At 41.4% G+C, this 17116-nt stretch overlaps 1 protein-coding gene across 3 annotated transcripts in view; it reads left to right on the top strand.

The window, feature by feature from the left end:
- hcn4 (hyperpolarization activated cyclic nucleotide-gated potassium channel 4) overlaps positions 1-16453 on the top strand; it is a 73111-nt gene extending 56658 nt beyond the window's left edge. Inside the window, exons 7-9 of one of the 3 annotated variants that reach the window (XR_013325796.1) lie at positions 5685-5849; positions 7721-10714; positions 10814-16453. Coding sequence is in view for 2 of the 3 variants with exons in the window: in XM_077712611.1 (XP_077568737.1) it covers positions 5685-5849; positions 7721-10191 (2636 nt within the window). In the remaining variant the exon portion in view is untranslated. Of the gene's footprint in view, positions 1-5684; positions 5850-7720 lie in introns of all 3 variants that reach the window. The other 2 variants (XM_077712611.1, XM_077712613.1) reach the window with 2 other exon arrangements.
- Positions 16454-17116: the final 663 nt, after the last annotated feature.

Here is a 17116-nt window from a genome sequence, read left to right as displayed (position 1 = left end):
AGACTTTTGCACGCTGCCCCCCGCCTCTAGAAAGGATGCAGTCAAGAGAAAGTCGATAAACAATGACGGAGAGAGCGTTTCTTGTCGGCGGAGCATGTAGACCTGTCACCAATGACACAGTGAGTCTTGTTGTATGTTGCCTGCGACTGAGGCGAAAAAGAAAATGAAGATCTTACTCGTTGACAAAAACATGCAAACGCAAAGGGCAAATCAGTTGAATTGGGAATAAGGATTACAACCTTTTTCGCATACAGACAGATGGTGCAGTGTTCTTCTTTTTCGGTTGCCATGTGGCATTTTTGGTCATTTGAACTTTGTGGCTTGGAGGTTTGCATGCTGAGTTTGAATTGAAAGCCAAGATTGTTGACCTGGTTTTAAGTTTTAGTTACTTTTTAATGTCTTTGGCTTTTGGGTAGCCGCAAGTGGATTTGTTGTTAATGTGTCAGCCTCACAGCCTTCTAAGTCAAGGGTTTCAAACTATTCTTTATCATGGCTCATATCATAGTTATGATCTCGTTAAGAAGGCTATTATCTCTGCAACTACCCATGCCACGATTAATCGACTAATTAACTATCAAATGAATCGAAAACGTTTTGGATAGTCACATTACTAATAGTTCAAATTCATTTCTTTTAGGGAAAATAAGTTTTTATATATTTTTTATTTAGAATTGATTTGACAGATTTTAATTAAAAACGGTCAATGTGTTTTTATTTTTATTTTGTTTTTTAATAGGGGAATAAAACTATATTTTCTATTTTAATTGTATAATTCAAAAAAAGTGTTTGTATATATTTATTTCACATTTTAATTGGCTTTATTGCAAAAGAAATTCCTAAAAAATGCAAATATAGTCTTTATTTAATGTATTTGTTTCATTTTTCCTTCAATTAAAAATGGTATTGTATTGTTAAGAAAAAACTTCTTCCAATTCCAATTTAATGTGTTTTTTATATTATATATTTTTTTAATTAAAAAAATACCCTCTAATATATATTCATTAATTTTTGAACAATCAATATTTCCTGATTTTCAGCCTACAAAATCAGTCTTGAGCACATAATCCACTTTGGTGGTCCACTAATAAATAAATTTGACATCTTAGGTCTATTTTCCTTTTTGGAAACCTTTATTATATAACCTGTTGTTATTCCTTTCACTTTATTTGCGATTCATTTGATTCATTCTAAGTATTAGCCTTTCTTTCACCTTCTTCCTGGAATGAAGTAAATGAACACAGCAACCATTACTAGCAGATATACACGTATATATAATATGAGTCCATTCTGACTCTGTATAAAACCCCACCTGTACATAATGCTCTAGGGACTAATGGGTAGCATTGACCTTGATGTGCTCTCACCAAGGTTAGAGAACATTCTGTCTTAGCTCCTCTCCTTTTTTTTCCCCTTCATCGAGCAAGATCCAATTTTCTTCGGTGTCATTCAATTTTGATGAATGTTTTGTCTCGCAAGTGCGGAAGAAAAAGATTGGCCTCTCGCCAAACACGTTGGCGAGCGAATATCTCTGCCAGTCCAGATACACCAGCAGACAGGATGGAGAAATTCATTGCGTCTCCACATTCATTTTTCCCCCTCATCTGAGAAGAATTCTCCTTCTTTTTTTCCCCCACTCTATAAATGCCGCTTCCCATCGGACGATATCATGTGTAATGAGATGTTTAATCTGCAGCCGTGACTGGCGTGCTGTTCAATGGAGCTGTCGCAGCCCCAAATGTCGGTCGACTGATTACGTATCTCATTGTACAGAAATGGCTTGCTTTTGATGAGAGAGGGAAAAGAAGTCCATTACTTAACTTTTATAGGATGACAAGCAAAATGCAGGCAGGAAACACAGAAACGGGACAGTGTCCCTATTTTGGGAATGATGCCATGAGTCACAAATAAGCCAGACTTAGCAGTGGGAGTTGCTTCATTCACAAGATTGACTGATTGTAACTCCTGAAAACAAGAAATAAGGAATCAGGGTTTATAAACAGCGTTGTTTCTTGTTAGTTTTTTTCTAACAGAGTAAAAATAAGACATGTTTTGTCCAACCACCCTATGGTACATGTTTTTGGAATGTGGGAGGAAACTGGAGTACCCAGAGAAAACCCACACAAGCCCGGAAAGGACATGCAAACTCCACACAAGTGGACCTGGATTTGTACCCAGAACCCCAGAGATGTGAAGCCGACACGCTAACCACTCGCTCCACTGCTCCATTTTGAGCATTATTTCAAAATAATTCTCTACATTTTATTTCTTAACGATCAGATCATTTTTTCGAGGTTTAACTCGAGTAATTATATTCAACTCAAATGAGTTTTTGCACATAGTTTCCTCAAACCATTTGAGTTAAACCAACTCGGCAGGTTTTACCATGTACATTATAACCACTCAACCTTAGCGCCCACTAAACCAAAGTAAAATTAACAAGTGTTTTATGCAATCACAGTCTGCAGTGGGTAGCCATTTTGTATCTATTCCATGTGAAACATTCCCCTACTTTGCAGACCTTCTTTCAAAACCACGTCCTCCTTCGAGACCTCTTACTGGTTCGCCTTGAGTGGGTTCGCTACATCTCCAAACCCAAGCGCGGTTATTTCTTTCGCCCCCCACCCTGCTTTCCTAGACCCTTCTTAGTCCATGAGCTTGACTCTTGTGCAAAGACACGTCCACGAAGCCAGAGGGCTGACAGCCTGCAGACCCAGCAGCTCAACTTGGTCATGCCGGCTTCATCCAGAAAGCCACAGGACAAGAGAATTTAATACATCGCTGCAGCGCTCCTCTCTAGAGGGGATTACCGCAACCCTTCTCTCATCGGCGCAGCTCCAGCCAGGGCTCCCCCGCTGGCGACCACTTACAGTCTATGCATCGCGCAAATATACACACCCATTCGAGAAGGGCATGTTTATACTGTACAATTCACAGCTGCCTTCTCCACTTGGCCGTGCTCTACTCGAACCATTGTCCCTTTTCATATGCACTTGATGTTCCTTGGTCACATTTGGCCAATCGTCCGTCACGCATTCTCAGTCCATCCCAATTTGCACTCTATTAGAATGTAGGATCCCCCTGTGTACTCAAACTTTGATCAAAACATGTTGTCGGTTGTTTCTTTTGTTGTTTCTTGGCTAGATTTATATCCCATTCCAGCTATGCATTTTCTCTTGCACTTTTGGGAAGTGAACTTGAATCTGTTCCAAAATGGACAATAATTATAATAATCCGACATAGGCTTGTATGACGAAATTGGTAGTGCTTGTCCATAAGGTGCGTTTTCTCGACAAAAGACCCAAATAAGTGATCATTTCGGGCTCGTAATTTGGCATTCTGCCATTATGGATACATCGCATCACCCACCCCGACCGGATAACTTACCTCTCACTGTCTTTCACTTATCTTCAGTCAGCTAGTAGGAGTAACAACCCAATTTCAGAAAACGAAAGTTTTGTAAATCATTAGCTCACTACTTACTACTTCAATTACTAGGATAAACAATGCATCGTAACACAGTCCGTTACATTTAAACATATGTGAGCGCAGGGAGAGCAAATGTCCAACAGAAAAGTCTGAAAACTAAGATTTTAAATCTCGAAATAGAAATTTTTGAAGCAAACATGCTAACTAGTACAAATAATATATCAAAATCTGAGAACCTGACAGCTCTTTATTTTCTCATCAAACTAGGTACTGGCCATGATGAACGTTGATGCCATGGGCCGTGACCGTCACCAACCTAGTCATTGTTCTCCATCTCATCTCCGCGTTCTTACTCTACGCCGTCATACACTTACACCCAAATGTAAACAACAGCCGGCACTACAAATGTTTTCACTGATTAAAGGAGACACGGGCTTGCTCGCGACGGGAGACGCTTGTTAGCATGTGTGTGTTTGCCAACATGCGCAACATGAAGGGGATAAACGAGAAATGGGTTTCTGAGAAAGAAAAGCACACTAAAAAGCTATTGAATGAAATGAACTCACACACGCACATATATAAACGCACATTGAATACAAAGAGGTAAACCAAAAGTTCGAGTCCACGGCAACCTCGTAACCACATTCATATTCGCATATGCATATATATAGAATATATAGCCTTTTTTATCACCAGCACTTACAATGAAAAACTCTCATGAATAAAACAACAAGAGGGGCGCGATCATGCATGCGCGCATATTCCTTCTCTGCACACATATAAGTACACACGTGACTACACAATGTACAGGTGAGACGGATGCGCGTACACAATGCAAACCTGTTAAATGGGCCATTAGTTTCTTGACTGGGTAAGGCAGATGTCAGATCTTGAGGAGGAGTTAGTGTTTTAATGCTCAAAATGGGTTGGAACAATGTTTTCATTGAGTTCTGCATATGAACAAAAAAAGCATTTTTTAAGAGTTTTGGGCTTCAAAATGTCTTATTTGGAAATGTTTAATTTCATGATCTTTTTGGGTGGAAAAGCTATACTAATAAAAGTGGTTGGGAAATTTAGAAAAGGGGCTTTTATGATGTTACTCTAGATCAGGGGTCGGGAACCTTTTTGATGGAAATAGCCTTAAACAATTCATATTTTTTAAATGTTAATCCTTGAGAGCCATGCTCTGAATTTAAAAGTCAATGTGCATGAAAATGTGTGCATTTTTTAGTCAATTTACCACTTTTAAAGTACAAAAGGTCTCTGAATTTTTCTGAAAACATTGTTACGTTGTTGCTAATCAATGAGTATCAATGAGACAATCCATGCAAAAGAGTGTGATGAAAAAAAAGATTTTACGGCGCTGGGGGTAGTGTCATTTTTACTTTTTCATATTTGGTCTCAGGGAAACAACATAACCTAGAAACTCAATCTTTTAGTAATTTTCATGTTGCTCATTTAAAGAATGAGAAGTAAAATGTACACCCGTCATCATTATTTTAGCCAAAGAGTGCTAGTATTGGCATATAAAACCCACCATATTACATCCCAGCACATGGATAATGCAAATTACAACCTCTAAAATATTGCTTTATCTTAAGGGGGTCTTACGGGGGCTGCACGGTGGGCTTTTGCTTAGCCCACAAGCATCACTGTTTTGCGTTACAGCGTTTGAATCTTGGATTATGAAATGGTCCTGTTTTAGAAAAGGTGTGAAAAGTGACAGTCTTCCTTGCTTTTCATCTGAGTATTAGTCTAGCTGGGTAGATTAAACCGCTCTACTTTGATCTGATGGATTTGGAGCGATTAACGTCCCTGGGAAGCGTCCAGCCAACCACTCGCTGGACCCAAGGTGACTGAACTGTCACGTAGAGTGTGCTGTTCTGTAACTAGTTTTAATGAGTGGCCAACCCTCATGTATTTTGAAATCTCAATTGCAAAAGAATTTAACAGATGTTATGGTTCATCAAAGGCCATAAGGTATCAGAACGTATCAAACTTGGGCTATGTCCGGAGTACCCAGAGAAAAGCCATGTAAGCCCGGGGAAAATATGCAAACTCCACACTGGAAGGTCCGAACCTGTGCACATTGTTTGAAATTTCTTAAAAAATAAATACATGAAAATAAAAAGTAAAACGGTCATTCAATGCATTTTATCTCAGTAATAAAATGGTTTTATTTTCTACTTTGTACTGTCGTTTATTTCAGTCTTTGGGCCTGTCTTGATGTCTTGTTTTTGTTTTCTTTTTACCTTTAGAAATTTGTTTGCTGACTCGTGGCAGACGGACTGCCAGCGTGCGAGCCGACACATACTGTCGTTTGTACTCCCTGTCTGTGGACAACTTTAACGAAGTGCTAGAGGAGTATCCAATGATGCGACGAGCCTTTGAGACAGTTGCCTTGGACAGACTGGACAGAATTGGTAAGACTGCACAGTATCTTACACTTATATACAATTTGCTTTCTTACTGGTAAACTTTTACCCGGCCTGTGTTTTCAATGTGAAGATAACGATTGTCGATCCAGTTATGTTAAACCAGTTGCTCTCAAACTTATTTGTTTTGTGTTTTACTGGAAAATATGCCTTGTAGCGAAATACTGAATTTGTGAACGATAAGTTATTGCATTTACATTCGGCATTAGCGCATCGAAGCTACTATTACTCATCACAATTAACTTGTTAATTTAAGAGAAATGTGTTGAATCAGTCAGGAGGAAAAATTACATTTCGACCTATGAATAAAGAAATACGTTTACGCTGGCCTTGAGGATGTGTCCGCTCATGAGAATTTAATGTGACTTTCCTCCGCAACTTTCTCACCCTTTAGGGATAATGGGAATGATATCACCGCATTTCAGTTCTTGGACGAGTCGTCAAAGTGTTCAGTCGAAGCTGCTAAATAGATGCAGATCGCCAATTCCCTGTTTTGCTTCCCTTTGGAGACAATTGATATTCTCTGCATATCCATCAGTCTGCTCAAATGCTCTCAAAGCCCTGTGCAAATAAAATATTCACAATGAGAGGCACGTCTGTATCATCGTGCAGCCATTGCTGGCTGGCCAGCTCCGAGTTTTATCCGCAGCTATGTTTAGCATCTTGAATAGTGGGCGGGGTGGGCTATTTTTAGCAATGCTGCTTTAAAAATATACATTGGGCTGAATGTGATCTATTACTATATACGACATTTCCTGCTTGAAAATTTCGCTGTCCCTTAATAAAGTCACCTGCAAACTGTATAGGACTCGCGGACAAATTAATAACTCCGTTGATGGACTTTCACAATCTGATTAGAGGTCTTGCAAGCAATTAGCGAGCAGGTGGATGGTGGGTTGTTCTCAGAGGAAGCACCTCAGCCCTGTATAACCACCAGTCATAGCAGCGCAGTCAGATTGATTGCACCTAATTGCATTTGGAATATCTCAGGGTTACACAGGCTGGAATTGAGAATGGCAGGCCTGTGAATTGACCCTGTCACTGCTCCACTACGGCTAATGGACTTAGAGGTCAGAGTTTTGTGCAGTTTCCGAAAGAGGTGCAATCAGATTGTCTCTTTCACCCAGTTAACCCTTGACTTTGAAAGAAAAGTCTTGGAATTAAAAACAATTATAAAAGGGGGGAAATCACAAATGTTGGGTAATTGTTTAGCAAGAGCGATACAATAGCATCTGATTTCTAACATATAATGTAACATGACATAATTTAGTAGCCAAATGTGTTGGATTTTATGTAATATTTTGGAGATGTTCTATAATTTTTTTAAGAAAGTTCAAATGAAAATCGCTTCATTGTTAACGTTGAAAAAGAAAACAATAATATAAAGGAAATGACTATTTGTTGAACTTAATAAATATTCAAATTCGGTCTAAAAGCAGTACAAAATACATCAACTGATAAAAGAGTTTGTCACTAAGTTACTATGGGATTGCACACAAAGAGCTACTGAGACATGCAACGCCTACACCTTAACGCTGTCATGCTTTCAGAGGCCGTGTCTCTGGGTAGTTGTCTCCCACCTGTCTTTTATTGTTGTTTCTCTTTGCCTCCACTCTATTTGTCTACCCCCCACTGTGGCTTGCTTCTGCAATCTCATAGTTACATCTTTGTGTGTGTGATTTCCCTGCACGTGTTGCCTTTTCTGAGATACCTTCCACAGTCGAGGCTTGCTCTTAAATAAGGTTGTCGCTCAAGTACACCAAAAAAAAAAGTCAGCTAAGCCCTATCTACTGACAAGATACTCATTCTTTATTTTCCTTCCTTTTTTTCTCTCCTTGTTCTTCAATATGCTTTCATAGGAAAGAAAAACTCCATCCTGCAGCATAAGGTGCAGCATGACCTCAGCTCGGGTGTCCTCAACTACCAGGAAAATGAAATCATCCAACAAATTGTACAGCACGACAGAGACATGGCCCACTGTGCCCACCTCCTGCAGAATGCTCCTCCCCAGACGCCACCTTCGCCGACACCTGTCATCTGGGCCCCACTAATCCAGGCGCCACTCCAGGCGGCAGCAGCCACCACCTCGGTTGCCATCGCTCTCACACACCATCCTCACCTCCCGCCGACTCTCTTCAGGCCTCCAGTTTCAGTGTTGGGGTCCCTGAAGGACTCAGCCGGTCGGCAAAAGAGGTTTCACACGTTCGGTCCATCGTCACCGGTTCCTGGGTCTGCTGGGGATTCTCCCGCCAGCACTCCTTCGAAACGACGCGCAGGAGTGGACATGTCCTTACTGGCCTCTTTTCAGGCCCAGCACGTAACAGCAGGTTCAGGGGCAACTACCTCTGGTCAACAGGGTTCGAGTAGCGAAGGTCTTGGTGCACCAAATGAGAAGAAATCAGGGTATAGCGCAAGCAGGTCGTCGGCACTTCCTCGCAGACCGTATTCATCGTCTGGTTCCCCCTCATCAAGTCTGGCCCAGCTACACTCACAGCCACGACATCAGCCAACTTTTCGCTCTATCACCCCTCCTTTGTCCAATTTATTTCACCAAACAACGACCACCGGTAGCACCGGCTCGGGCTTGAGCGGTAGTGCAGTCGGTGCCTGTGGCGGTGTAACAGACTGGCCCCCAGCTGGAGCAGTAGGCGGGTCTTTGGAAGGGGTAAGTACAGGTGATTGCGGGTGGGCCAGCGAGGATTTTACGACAGTAGGTACAGAAGCCAGTTTGCTAAAACATTTTAGATTAGGAGTAGCTCCCAGTGGATCAGTGGGCGGTATCTCAGGGGAATCACTGGGCGGGGTTTCTGAAGGATCCACTAGAGGTGATAGTGGAAGATCTGTAGCGGGAGTCACGGGTAGGTTTAGTTGCGTGCCAGTAGCAGATTCAGCCAAAAGGCCATTGGGAGAGGTCTTGTTCTCATCAACCGGAAAGAGTTCAGGAGACTTACTAATGAGTACGACCACCGGTGGGTCATCAGGGAGGGCTTCTGGTGCTTCATGGGAAGCGACTCCTGGAAATTCAACGGTATCAACCACAGCCGCGAGATCATTAGGGAGGGCATCTGCCGGATCAGTGGGAGAGACTCCTGGAGATTCACTGGTCTCGACAACAGATTTATTAGGAAGGACTTCTCATGGGTCAATGGCTGGAACAGCTGAAAAATTACTTCTAGCAGTGAACACTAGTGGATCTCTAGGGCGGCCTGCTGTTGTGACCAAGGTTTCTGGAGGGTTAGCCGTTGGTTCTCCTACCGGAATTTTTTGTGACCCTCTGATATCAAATACTGAAGGAGGATCTCTGGCAAAGGCTTTCAGTGCAGATGTAGCGAGCTATACTGGGGTAAGTTCAAGTGCGCCAGGTGGAGGGGGGGTTACAGCACAAAAAGGTAGGTCAACAGACAGCACACTGGGGGGACATGCTCTCTTTGGTCCTTCAGAGGTAGCCTCTGGTGGCGCCATAGAAGGACTTAGTTCTTCTTCACGTTGTCAGAGCCCAATATCTACTGGCTCGTCCAGCCCCATGCCAGGACAACTTCTCTACTGTGTGCCCTCCCCTAAAACTCCTCAAGTGACTCCCTTGCAACAATTTTCTTTAGGAGGAAGGACTACAAGTGGCGTGAATCTTTTTCAATCCCCTCCACATGGCTCCCCATCGTCAAGCAAAGGGCAGAACGGCCAACAGCCCACGGAGGGTTGTCCATCATCACTTGGGCACTTTAGCCTGGCTGGCCTCCAGTCTGGATTCCTTCCTCACCAGATGTCATTAGAGAGGTCTGCCTTGGCTTCTCTGGCCCAGTACGGCTCAGCAAACGCCTCTCCATGCCTTACTCCGGTGGCACCAAGCCCAACTATTCAAAGTCCTGTGACGAATAGGACTTTCCACTTTAGCGACCCATCTAGTGCCACTGGATCCCATAGTTCTCTGTTCATGCCTCAGTCCTCTCTTCCTGCGCATGCTTCAGTACAGACACACTCGTTGGGGAGAGATCACCAGCCAGGTCGCTTCTCTGAGGATCTAAAGTTGCTATCCGGCTCACACCCATCTCTTCCCCAGGAGGTGGCCCAGGCTTTAGGCCACCAAACTGCTTACTCCTCTTTTGAAACTGGTTATTACCCCTCACCCTTTTCCTCGCCCACTTTAAAACCCAAACCCTGCAGCTCTGTCCTTGGACATATGACTCCCCCAATCCAGCTTTCACCAAGCCACTCCCATCAGATACATTCCTCCGGAGCCTCGCAGTCCCCATCGTTGCGGAGGGGCTCTTCTACCTACTCATCGGATTTAGAAACGCAAGCTGTACGTTCAAAGCTTCCTTCCAATTTGTGAGAATTGATCACACCCTCCTTTGCTCCTCCAGACTGAAATGCACACAAACATTGTTACGTGTGTGATTCGTTTAACTTTCCTTTACCAGATGTCACTGTGTTCCCCCTTTCATTTGACCTACAATTTGCTGTGATTTGACAGACACGTTACCAGGTAACACTGTTTTATGCTTTGTCTTATTATTAATTATCATCATATCTACATATAGAGAGATATATTTAATTAATACGGTAATCAAGGAGGGTGTGAAAATCTCTATTTAATGGATCATTTTTTTTTCTCTGAGTGAGGACAGTTCACTCCACAAATACTCATTTTGTCCGCACCTATGCACTAATACCTGCATCCAAGGCTTTTTCATGTATCTCAACAAAAGTGATCTACATTTTGCTAAAATGATACGTCATATGAGATCGCATATTGTTGATTCTCAAATGTATAGACTGTGGTTATTTATCATGTGTATGTGTGTTACCTGATGACAAAAACATTTTAGAAGACCAAAAAGAAGACTTCCAGTAAGGTAAATCCGTCACGTTGATCCCTTATTTTATATAACTTCGTTGTGATAATAACAAGGAAGTCCTTTCATTTTGTTTTTGTTTTTTTGTTTTTTTGAAAGCATGGCTAGAAAGGGACTCAAGTAAGCCAGCCTCCATCTCAATGTGGAGATTACAGCAGCGTGTGTCCAAACAAACTCACTTTGTCTTCCAAACTCATGCCGCAAAAACTTGTGTCAGATGCCGGTCTCGTTTTGTTCTTCCCGAATGTGTGCGATTGTTCATGTAGCACGAGTGTGTGGCACAGCAAAACAGTAAGGTAAGATATTGCCTTTTTTTCAAATTGTTTTCCTGTTTAAAAAAAAAAACTACAACTTTTTTGAACCACAGGTTGTGTCATCTGATTCTCACTCATACAGTTAATTAGGGGAGACCCAATCTGTGATTCATCCACTTCATATTTTATTGAAGGCAACTAAAATATTCAGTTGAAATTCCATTTGTCTCTGATTCAATTTTAATTGCTTAACTGCATATTGTGTTGTGAAGTTAGTAGTTCTCAACCAGGCCTAAACTTCAGGGACACATGAAATTGACTTGAAAAATATATATTCGCATTTCATCTAGTCAGATTACTTGGTTCATTGTAATGCATAGCCACTCATCCTGAAGACGGAATATCCTGACCAATTTACAAGAGTTTACAAAAGTTATGTAATTCCTAAAAAAGGTAGGTGATATGTCTTAGAAAAAAATCACCACTAGGGAGGGGGGCAGCCTGAATTGGTGGCCAGTCAATCCCCCTGCACAAGAAGACAATTTATAGTGTCAAGTTCAGCCTGCATGCATGTTTTTGGGATGCGGGAAGAAACTGGAGTACCCAGAGGAAACCCACACAAAGGAGAACATGCAAAAACAGTTGCTTTGATCATCAAGTGGCATGAGCAGAAAAAAAAACAAGAGTAAGTGGCTAGACAAGAAGAGGGATGTGCTTCTACTAGTTTGTCCACAGCTCATCACCGATACGCACAAGTCGTTTCCATTCCCGCAGCTGAGTCCCCACCAACTCAGTCACAGCAGCCTAATTTAACAAGACATGTTTGTAATCCCTTGACCCTCACAGGCTAACATGGAGTCACACATACCATACAGATACAGGCACTTGGTGACCATCTCCCTCATTAACGCTTCCCCGCAAATCCCTTTAATGAGGTGCAGCAAAGACGCAGGATGTGACACTGCCACATACAACAGTACAAATCTAATAACTAGCATCCATCCTAAATACCTTAAAATTGTATAATATCTTAAATAGAGTGGATTGGAGATGAACAAGGCATCATTTCACAAGTCAAACGTCTTCAAATCTTGAGTTATAACTCTAAAGAAAATGGTTAATACACAATCTTTTAGCTGTATTGTATATTGAAATGTACCTTGAATTACAGCTTGTAGTGTTTGACATTTAGTTTCAATGCAAGACCAACATACCTATTCATCTACTTTTCAAAGACGGTATATAATTATGGAATTACGTACATCTTACATTTCTAGTTTTTCCTCTTCTCGGGCCTCAATTTCTAAACCAAATACACATTCACCCTGCCACATTGCTAGTGTGACTCATAACTGTACATGGAATGTCGTGTCGAGAGTCTACTTAGCCACAATTCGGAAGACCAAAAGTTGCAAGGACTGAGCCCCGTGGATGCTACGAAGAAAGATGGAGCAAAAGCTAAAAATAGTTCCAACTTGGGTTGAATCAATTACGATTTCCGCGAGAAGAGTCGGGGGGCGAGAATTACTTCTCTTCTCACAGTGTGACCTTGGAGGCGTTTTGAAGGTGTTGACGTGGAGGCGTAAAGGCTAGACAAAAGAGTCCGGCGGGCCGCTGGGTACTCGGGTTGATCGCGGAATCGTCACTGGAGGACATCTTGTAATCGCACTAACGTGGAGGCATGCGAAGGAAAGTGAGCCGTTAGATAGCGTGGAGAGTATTTGTTTTTCAAGAAGGCTAGCAAGCGCCCGAAGGCATCGCTCCCATCTTTTAGAGAGATCAACACAAGCTTGGGATTGATTCGTTTTATCCTCCTCTGTTGTAACTTCTTACAAGCTATGACCCCATTGTTGTAAAATCTCACTGGAAGGCATGGAATTCATTGGCGCTGATAAGCTTTTTTTCCCTGTTGATTCCCAATTGGCTTTGCATATATGTAATGATTTTTTTTGTGGGGTTTCATAATCTTTCAGGTCAAGAAGATTTCTCAACTAGAGCAAACCATTAAAATAAAGCTAAAGTGGAGTTACAAGATTTTTCACCTGACAGCAAAGTCTCGACCTGAAGGTGGGATTTGCTATTTCCATCCGCCAACTATTTGCGTAACATACTAGTGTGGCTGCATCAGCTGGGAATTACACAGGAAGGCTTTTGAGAGAAGCGAAAGAAAAACAACCAGGCTGAGCCACTTTTTCAAGCGGCAAACAGTTTTCATGATGTCTCCCTGTCACCCGTCAGAAGAACATAGCAGTTCAAGGTCAGCATGGGAACCAAAAAAAGAAAGGGAAGGAAAAAAGGCCAGTGGAAGGATCAAGAAAGCTGACAGTGTTGTGACCGAATTCTCCCAGCCATCTTGTTTGGAGGACTGTCATATGTGGACAGTAGTGTTTATTTGTCTTATTTTGGACTCCTTGTTAGCTATTTAGGGAAAGGGAAACACAACTGCAGATAATGATGATGTCGGGACTACTTAAGTTATGTTCCTAATGGAGGAATAGAAATTAGCAACATCACGAAGATCGTTTGAATGGAAAAATGTTGCATTTTTCCACTATCTCGTGATTTTTTAATGACAGAGACATTGGTGTTTTGGGGGGTAAATTGTAAATTGTGGTTCTAAGGAGATCTGTGAGCTGCGTCTTGCGTTCCCGCGAAATAATTGGCAACAACATCTGTGGTGTTTAATATTTTTAAAAGCCGTCCATAGAAAACCATTGGCGCCATTACACTTTTCAGAACTGACACTATATATATTTTAGTTTTAAGAGAATTAACATCCTGTATAATAAAATGCATTGTTATGAGAAATCAACCGGTTTAAGCATGACTTCTTTAAGTCGCAAAACTCGTCACAGCAGAAAAATATCGGATCCAATCTTCGTAAAGGTTCGAGAAGTCTTCTTCTAGATCGTCCATTTGAAAGCTTATTAGTCAATCATGCCATTCGATTACCTAGAGACCAGTCCACCACAGTGTAGTCAACTGGAATAAGGCTCCATTTTATAGCAAACTAGCCGCCATGCTACCAAACCCTCCATCCAACTGCTCTGCTAAATGTCAAACTTAATGACTTCCAACAACTTCCTCGGAAACCCTTAACTTTTTACAACCAGTGCTGCGTAAAATTATTTTTAGAAAGTTCAGCCAATTTTATTGGCTTCAATTTTGGCCGATAAAACCTTCAACTATTCAGCCTAGAGTTTATATATAAAATGGGTTTTCTCTACTTTGTCAATTTATGCCACTAAAGTTCGGTTAATATTTATTAAGTGTCACTGTGAATTTAAAGCAAATCTAATATTCCCTGGTTGCCACTTGCTTGGTTCAGAAGTGACCAGTAAAAAAATCGCCTGTGCTCCCTTTTTTTTTACTTGGCGGACGTTGTTATAGCTGCACCTCCAATTTCACCACCCAATCTTTACCCCTCACTTTCCTTTTGTGCTGCCCAGCTGGCCTGTGACTACTGGTTGATGAATCGGTGATGCACAATACTGGAAACGTTTGCTGTGATTGAGGATTAGAGAAGCGAAATTGAACCTGCATTTTGATTCACAAGAAATGAGGCAATTCACTATAAGACAGGAGTCTTGGAATACACCTTTTAATTGACTGCTAGGTTAAGTTAGACCAATGTATTCCTCCCGATTTTTGTCCGTTTTAATGCAGCTCAGCATTTATTTATACCAATTTTAAGACCATCTCCACGAGTATTTTAACTAGTTTATGGGTTAAGACAGGGGTCGGGAACCTTTGTGACGAAGAGAGCCACAAACAATTCATATTTTCTAGCCATATTCTAAATTTAAAAGTCAAAATACATGTAAATGGTTAGCTTTTTTTTATCATTTCACCACATTTAAAGTGGAAAAACACTCGGAATACTTTTGACAACATTCTAATGCAGTTGCTCATCAATGAGTATGCATTCTAGAAGTCTAATCCCAAAAAAGGAAGATTAAAGCAGCTCTATACGTAGTATCTCAGCCCTGTCACCAGCTGTTTCCGTATTTTAGCTCACAGGTTAGCAGAGAGCCAGATGCAACCATCAAAATAGCCACATGTGGCTCCCGAGCCATAGGTTCCCTACCCCTGGGTTAAGATATACAGGTTTTGATATCCAATTGTACCACTCAGTTGTTGTTTTTTTCTTGGGTGAGCAAGTTAACTCACAAATAGCTGAACTGACACCTTAAATTGCTGGCCAGCCAATCACAGGGCACGAGGAGATGGACAACTATTCATGCCCACACTCATACCTAGGGGCAATTTAGAGTGTTTAACTAGCTTACATGCATGTGGGAGGAAACCAAAGTACCTGGAGAAAACCCACGCAAGTCCGGGCGAACATGCAAACTCCACACACCTGGGATCGAACCCTCGACCCCAGAACTGCGAAGCCTATGCGCTATCCACTCGAACACCGGGCCACCTTTCGTTTAATTTATTATAATTTTCAACAGGAAAATGAAAACAAAAAGAACTAACAATACAGAGATTAGTAATAGCGTCACATGATTGGAATTGTGAAGCGGAATCAGGTTGCTCGTATGACTGCGTTGCTCAATGCGGTTGACACGGCACATTTTTGTTTAGCTTCCTCCTTTGCCGCTCTAGTGAGTTGGAATGACACGATGATAATGTCGGTCTGACCGCAAAGTGTACACCGCATATATTTGCGTGTGTATTTGTGCACGTGTATGTGATGTCGGGCAGTTTAACCTGCATATGACCCAGTTTAAGAATAGCATGCAGCAATTGATTGTGAGACGATGGCTGGATCCTCCTCGGGGGTAGTAATGATATTCCGCTGTCAGGATCGTGGCTCACCTGTCAAAAAAAAATGACACTGCGTTACTTGTCGCCGCAGTCTGTTCAAAATGCATATAGTATATGAAAGAAAATATAAATGCACATTTAAATTTGTCAGCTTGGAAGAATACTAATCCACATTTTGGTGAGGTCGAGTCCTTTTACTTTGAACGAATGATGTACAGTAATGAGAGCACATGGTTGGCGGCTTTCCTTCAAATGTATTTATCAAAATATGTATTTCCATAGGACCTACTTACTGTATAATTCTGTACTTGTTTTAGACTGTAATAACTGATGTCATCACTTGTACAGTTCTTGACATGTCCATTTTTTTGGTTATTTTATGCATATATGACTTTCTACTGGGAAGGCACAGCCTGCGTGTGTGTGTGTGTGTGTGTGTGTGTGTGTGTGTGTGTGTGTGTGTTTTCAAGGGCACATGAGGCAGAGCGATATTTTGAACGCTTTTGTTCACGATCAAAGGGATTATTGAAATTATTTATTTTCTGCTTTTAACACGGAATAAAGCAATAAGGGGCTCATAGGGGAATGTAAGTGTGTGTGTTGTGTTGTGTGTGTGTGTGTGTGTGTATGTTGGTGTGAGAAGTGGGATCCTCAGATGCATTGTCGATAAGCAAGCACACCTGCTGGATGAAATCATAAGGTATAGAATAAAATGAAAAAAAGGAATATTTACTTGGAGTGTTTTTGCTCGTTTTTCATTGCATTGAATTGGGAAGTTTCTGGATGGCATTAATTCATTAGATGACAATGACAATGTTTAATTCTTTTGAATTTGGATGCTAATGTTGAATGATCATGTATTTAGCTCCATCGACATCCTATCCATTTTGATTGAGAGGGCTTTAGGGAAATTTATGTTAGGGTTGGGGGATGTCCCAATTCGGATTCAAGGGTTTTCAATGTTATAATTCAGAATATTACAGAAAAAAGTGAGGTCTATGTAAAACTTTCATGTGTAGAGTTTGTCAGTCAACATCAATGGCAGCAAATGATGGTGGAAAAAAAACAATTGTGATTATTCATTTATATTTTTAAACCGAAAAGAGGGTATACTATGCACTTTTTGATGTTGAGCTATAGGCAAACAGTCAAGAGGAAGGTGAGGCTCCTCAGAATTCAGCTAATGTTGTCAGACTGTAGGAAAAAATGGAAGAAGAAAAAAGCAGGACAGTGCATGTGTGCCCCTGTGAGCACTCAGCCATCTGCTTCATTTGAATTCCCCTTTGAGGTAACCTTCTGTCAGGTTCATTAATAATTACCTTCGTCCGTAATTATCAATAACTGCAGGAAGACATCTTATTCAATTATTGAC

The sequence above is a fragment of the Stigmatopora nigra genome, chromosome 3 (genome assembly GCF_051989575.1).
Source record: "Stigmatopora nigra isolate UIUO_SnigA chromosome 3, RoL_Snig_1.1, whole genome shotgun sequence".
Taxonomy (NCBI): Eukaryota; Metazoa; Chordata; class Actinopteri; order Syngnathiformes; family Syngnathidae; genus Stigmatopora; species Stigmatopora nigra.
This window is presented reverse-complemented; position numbering and strand designations above follow the sequence as displayed.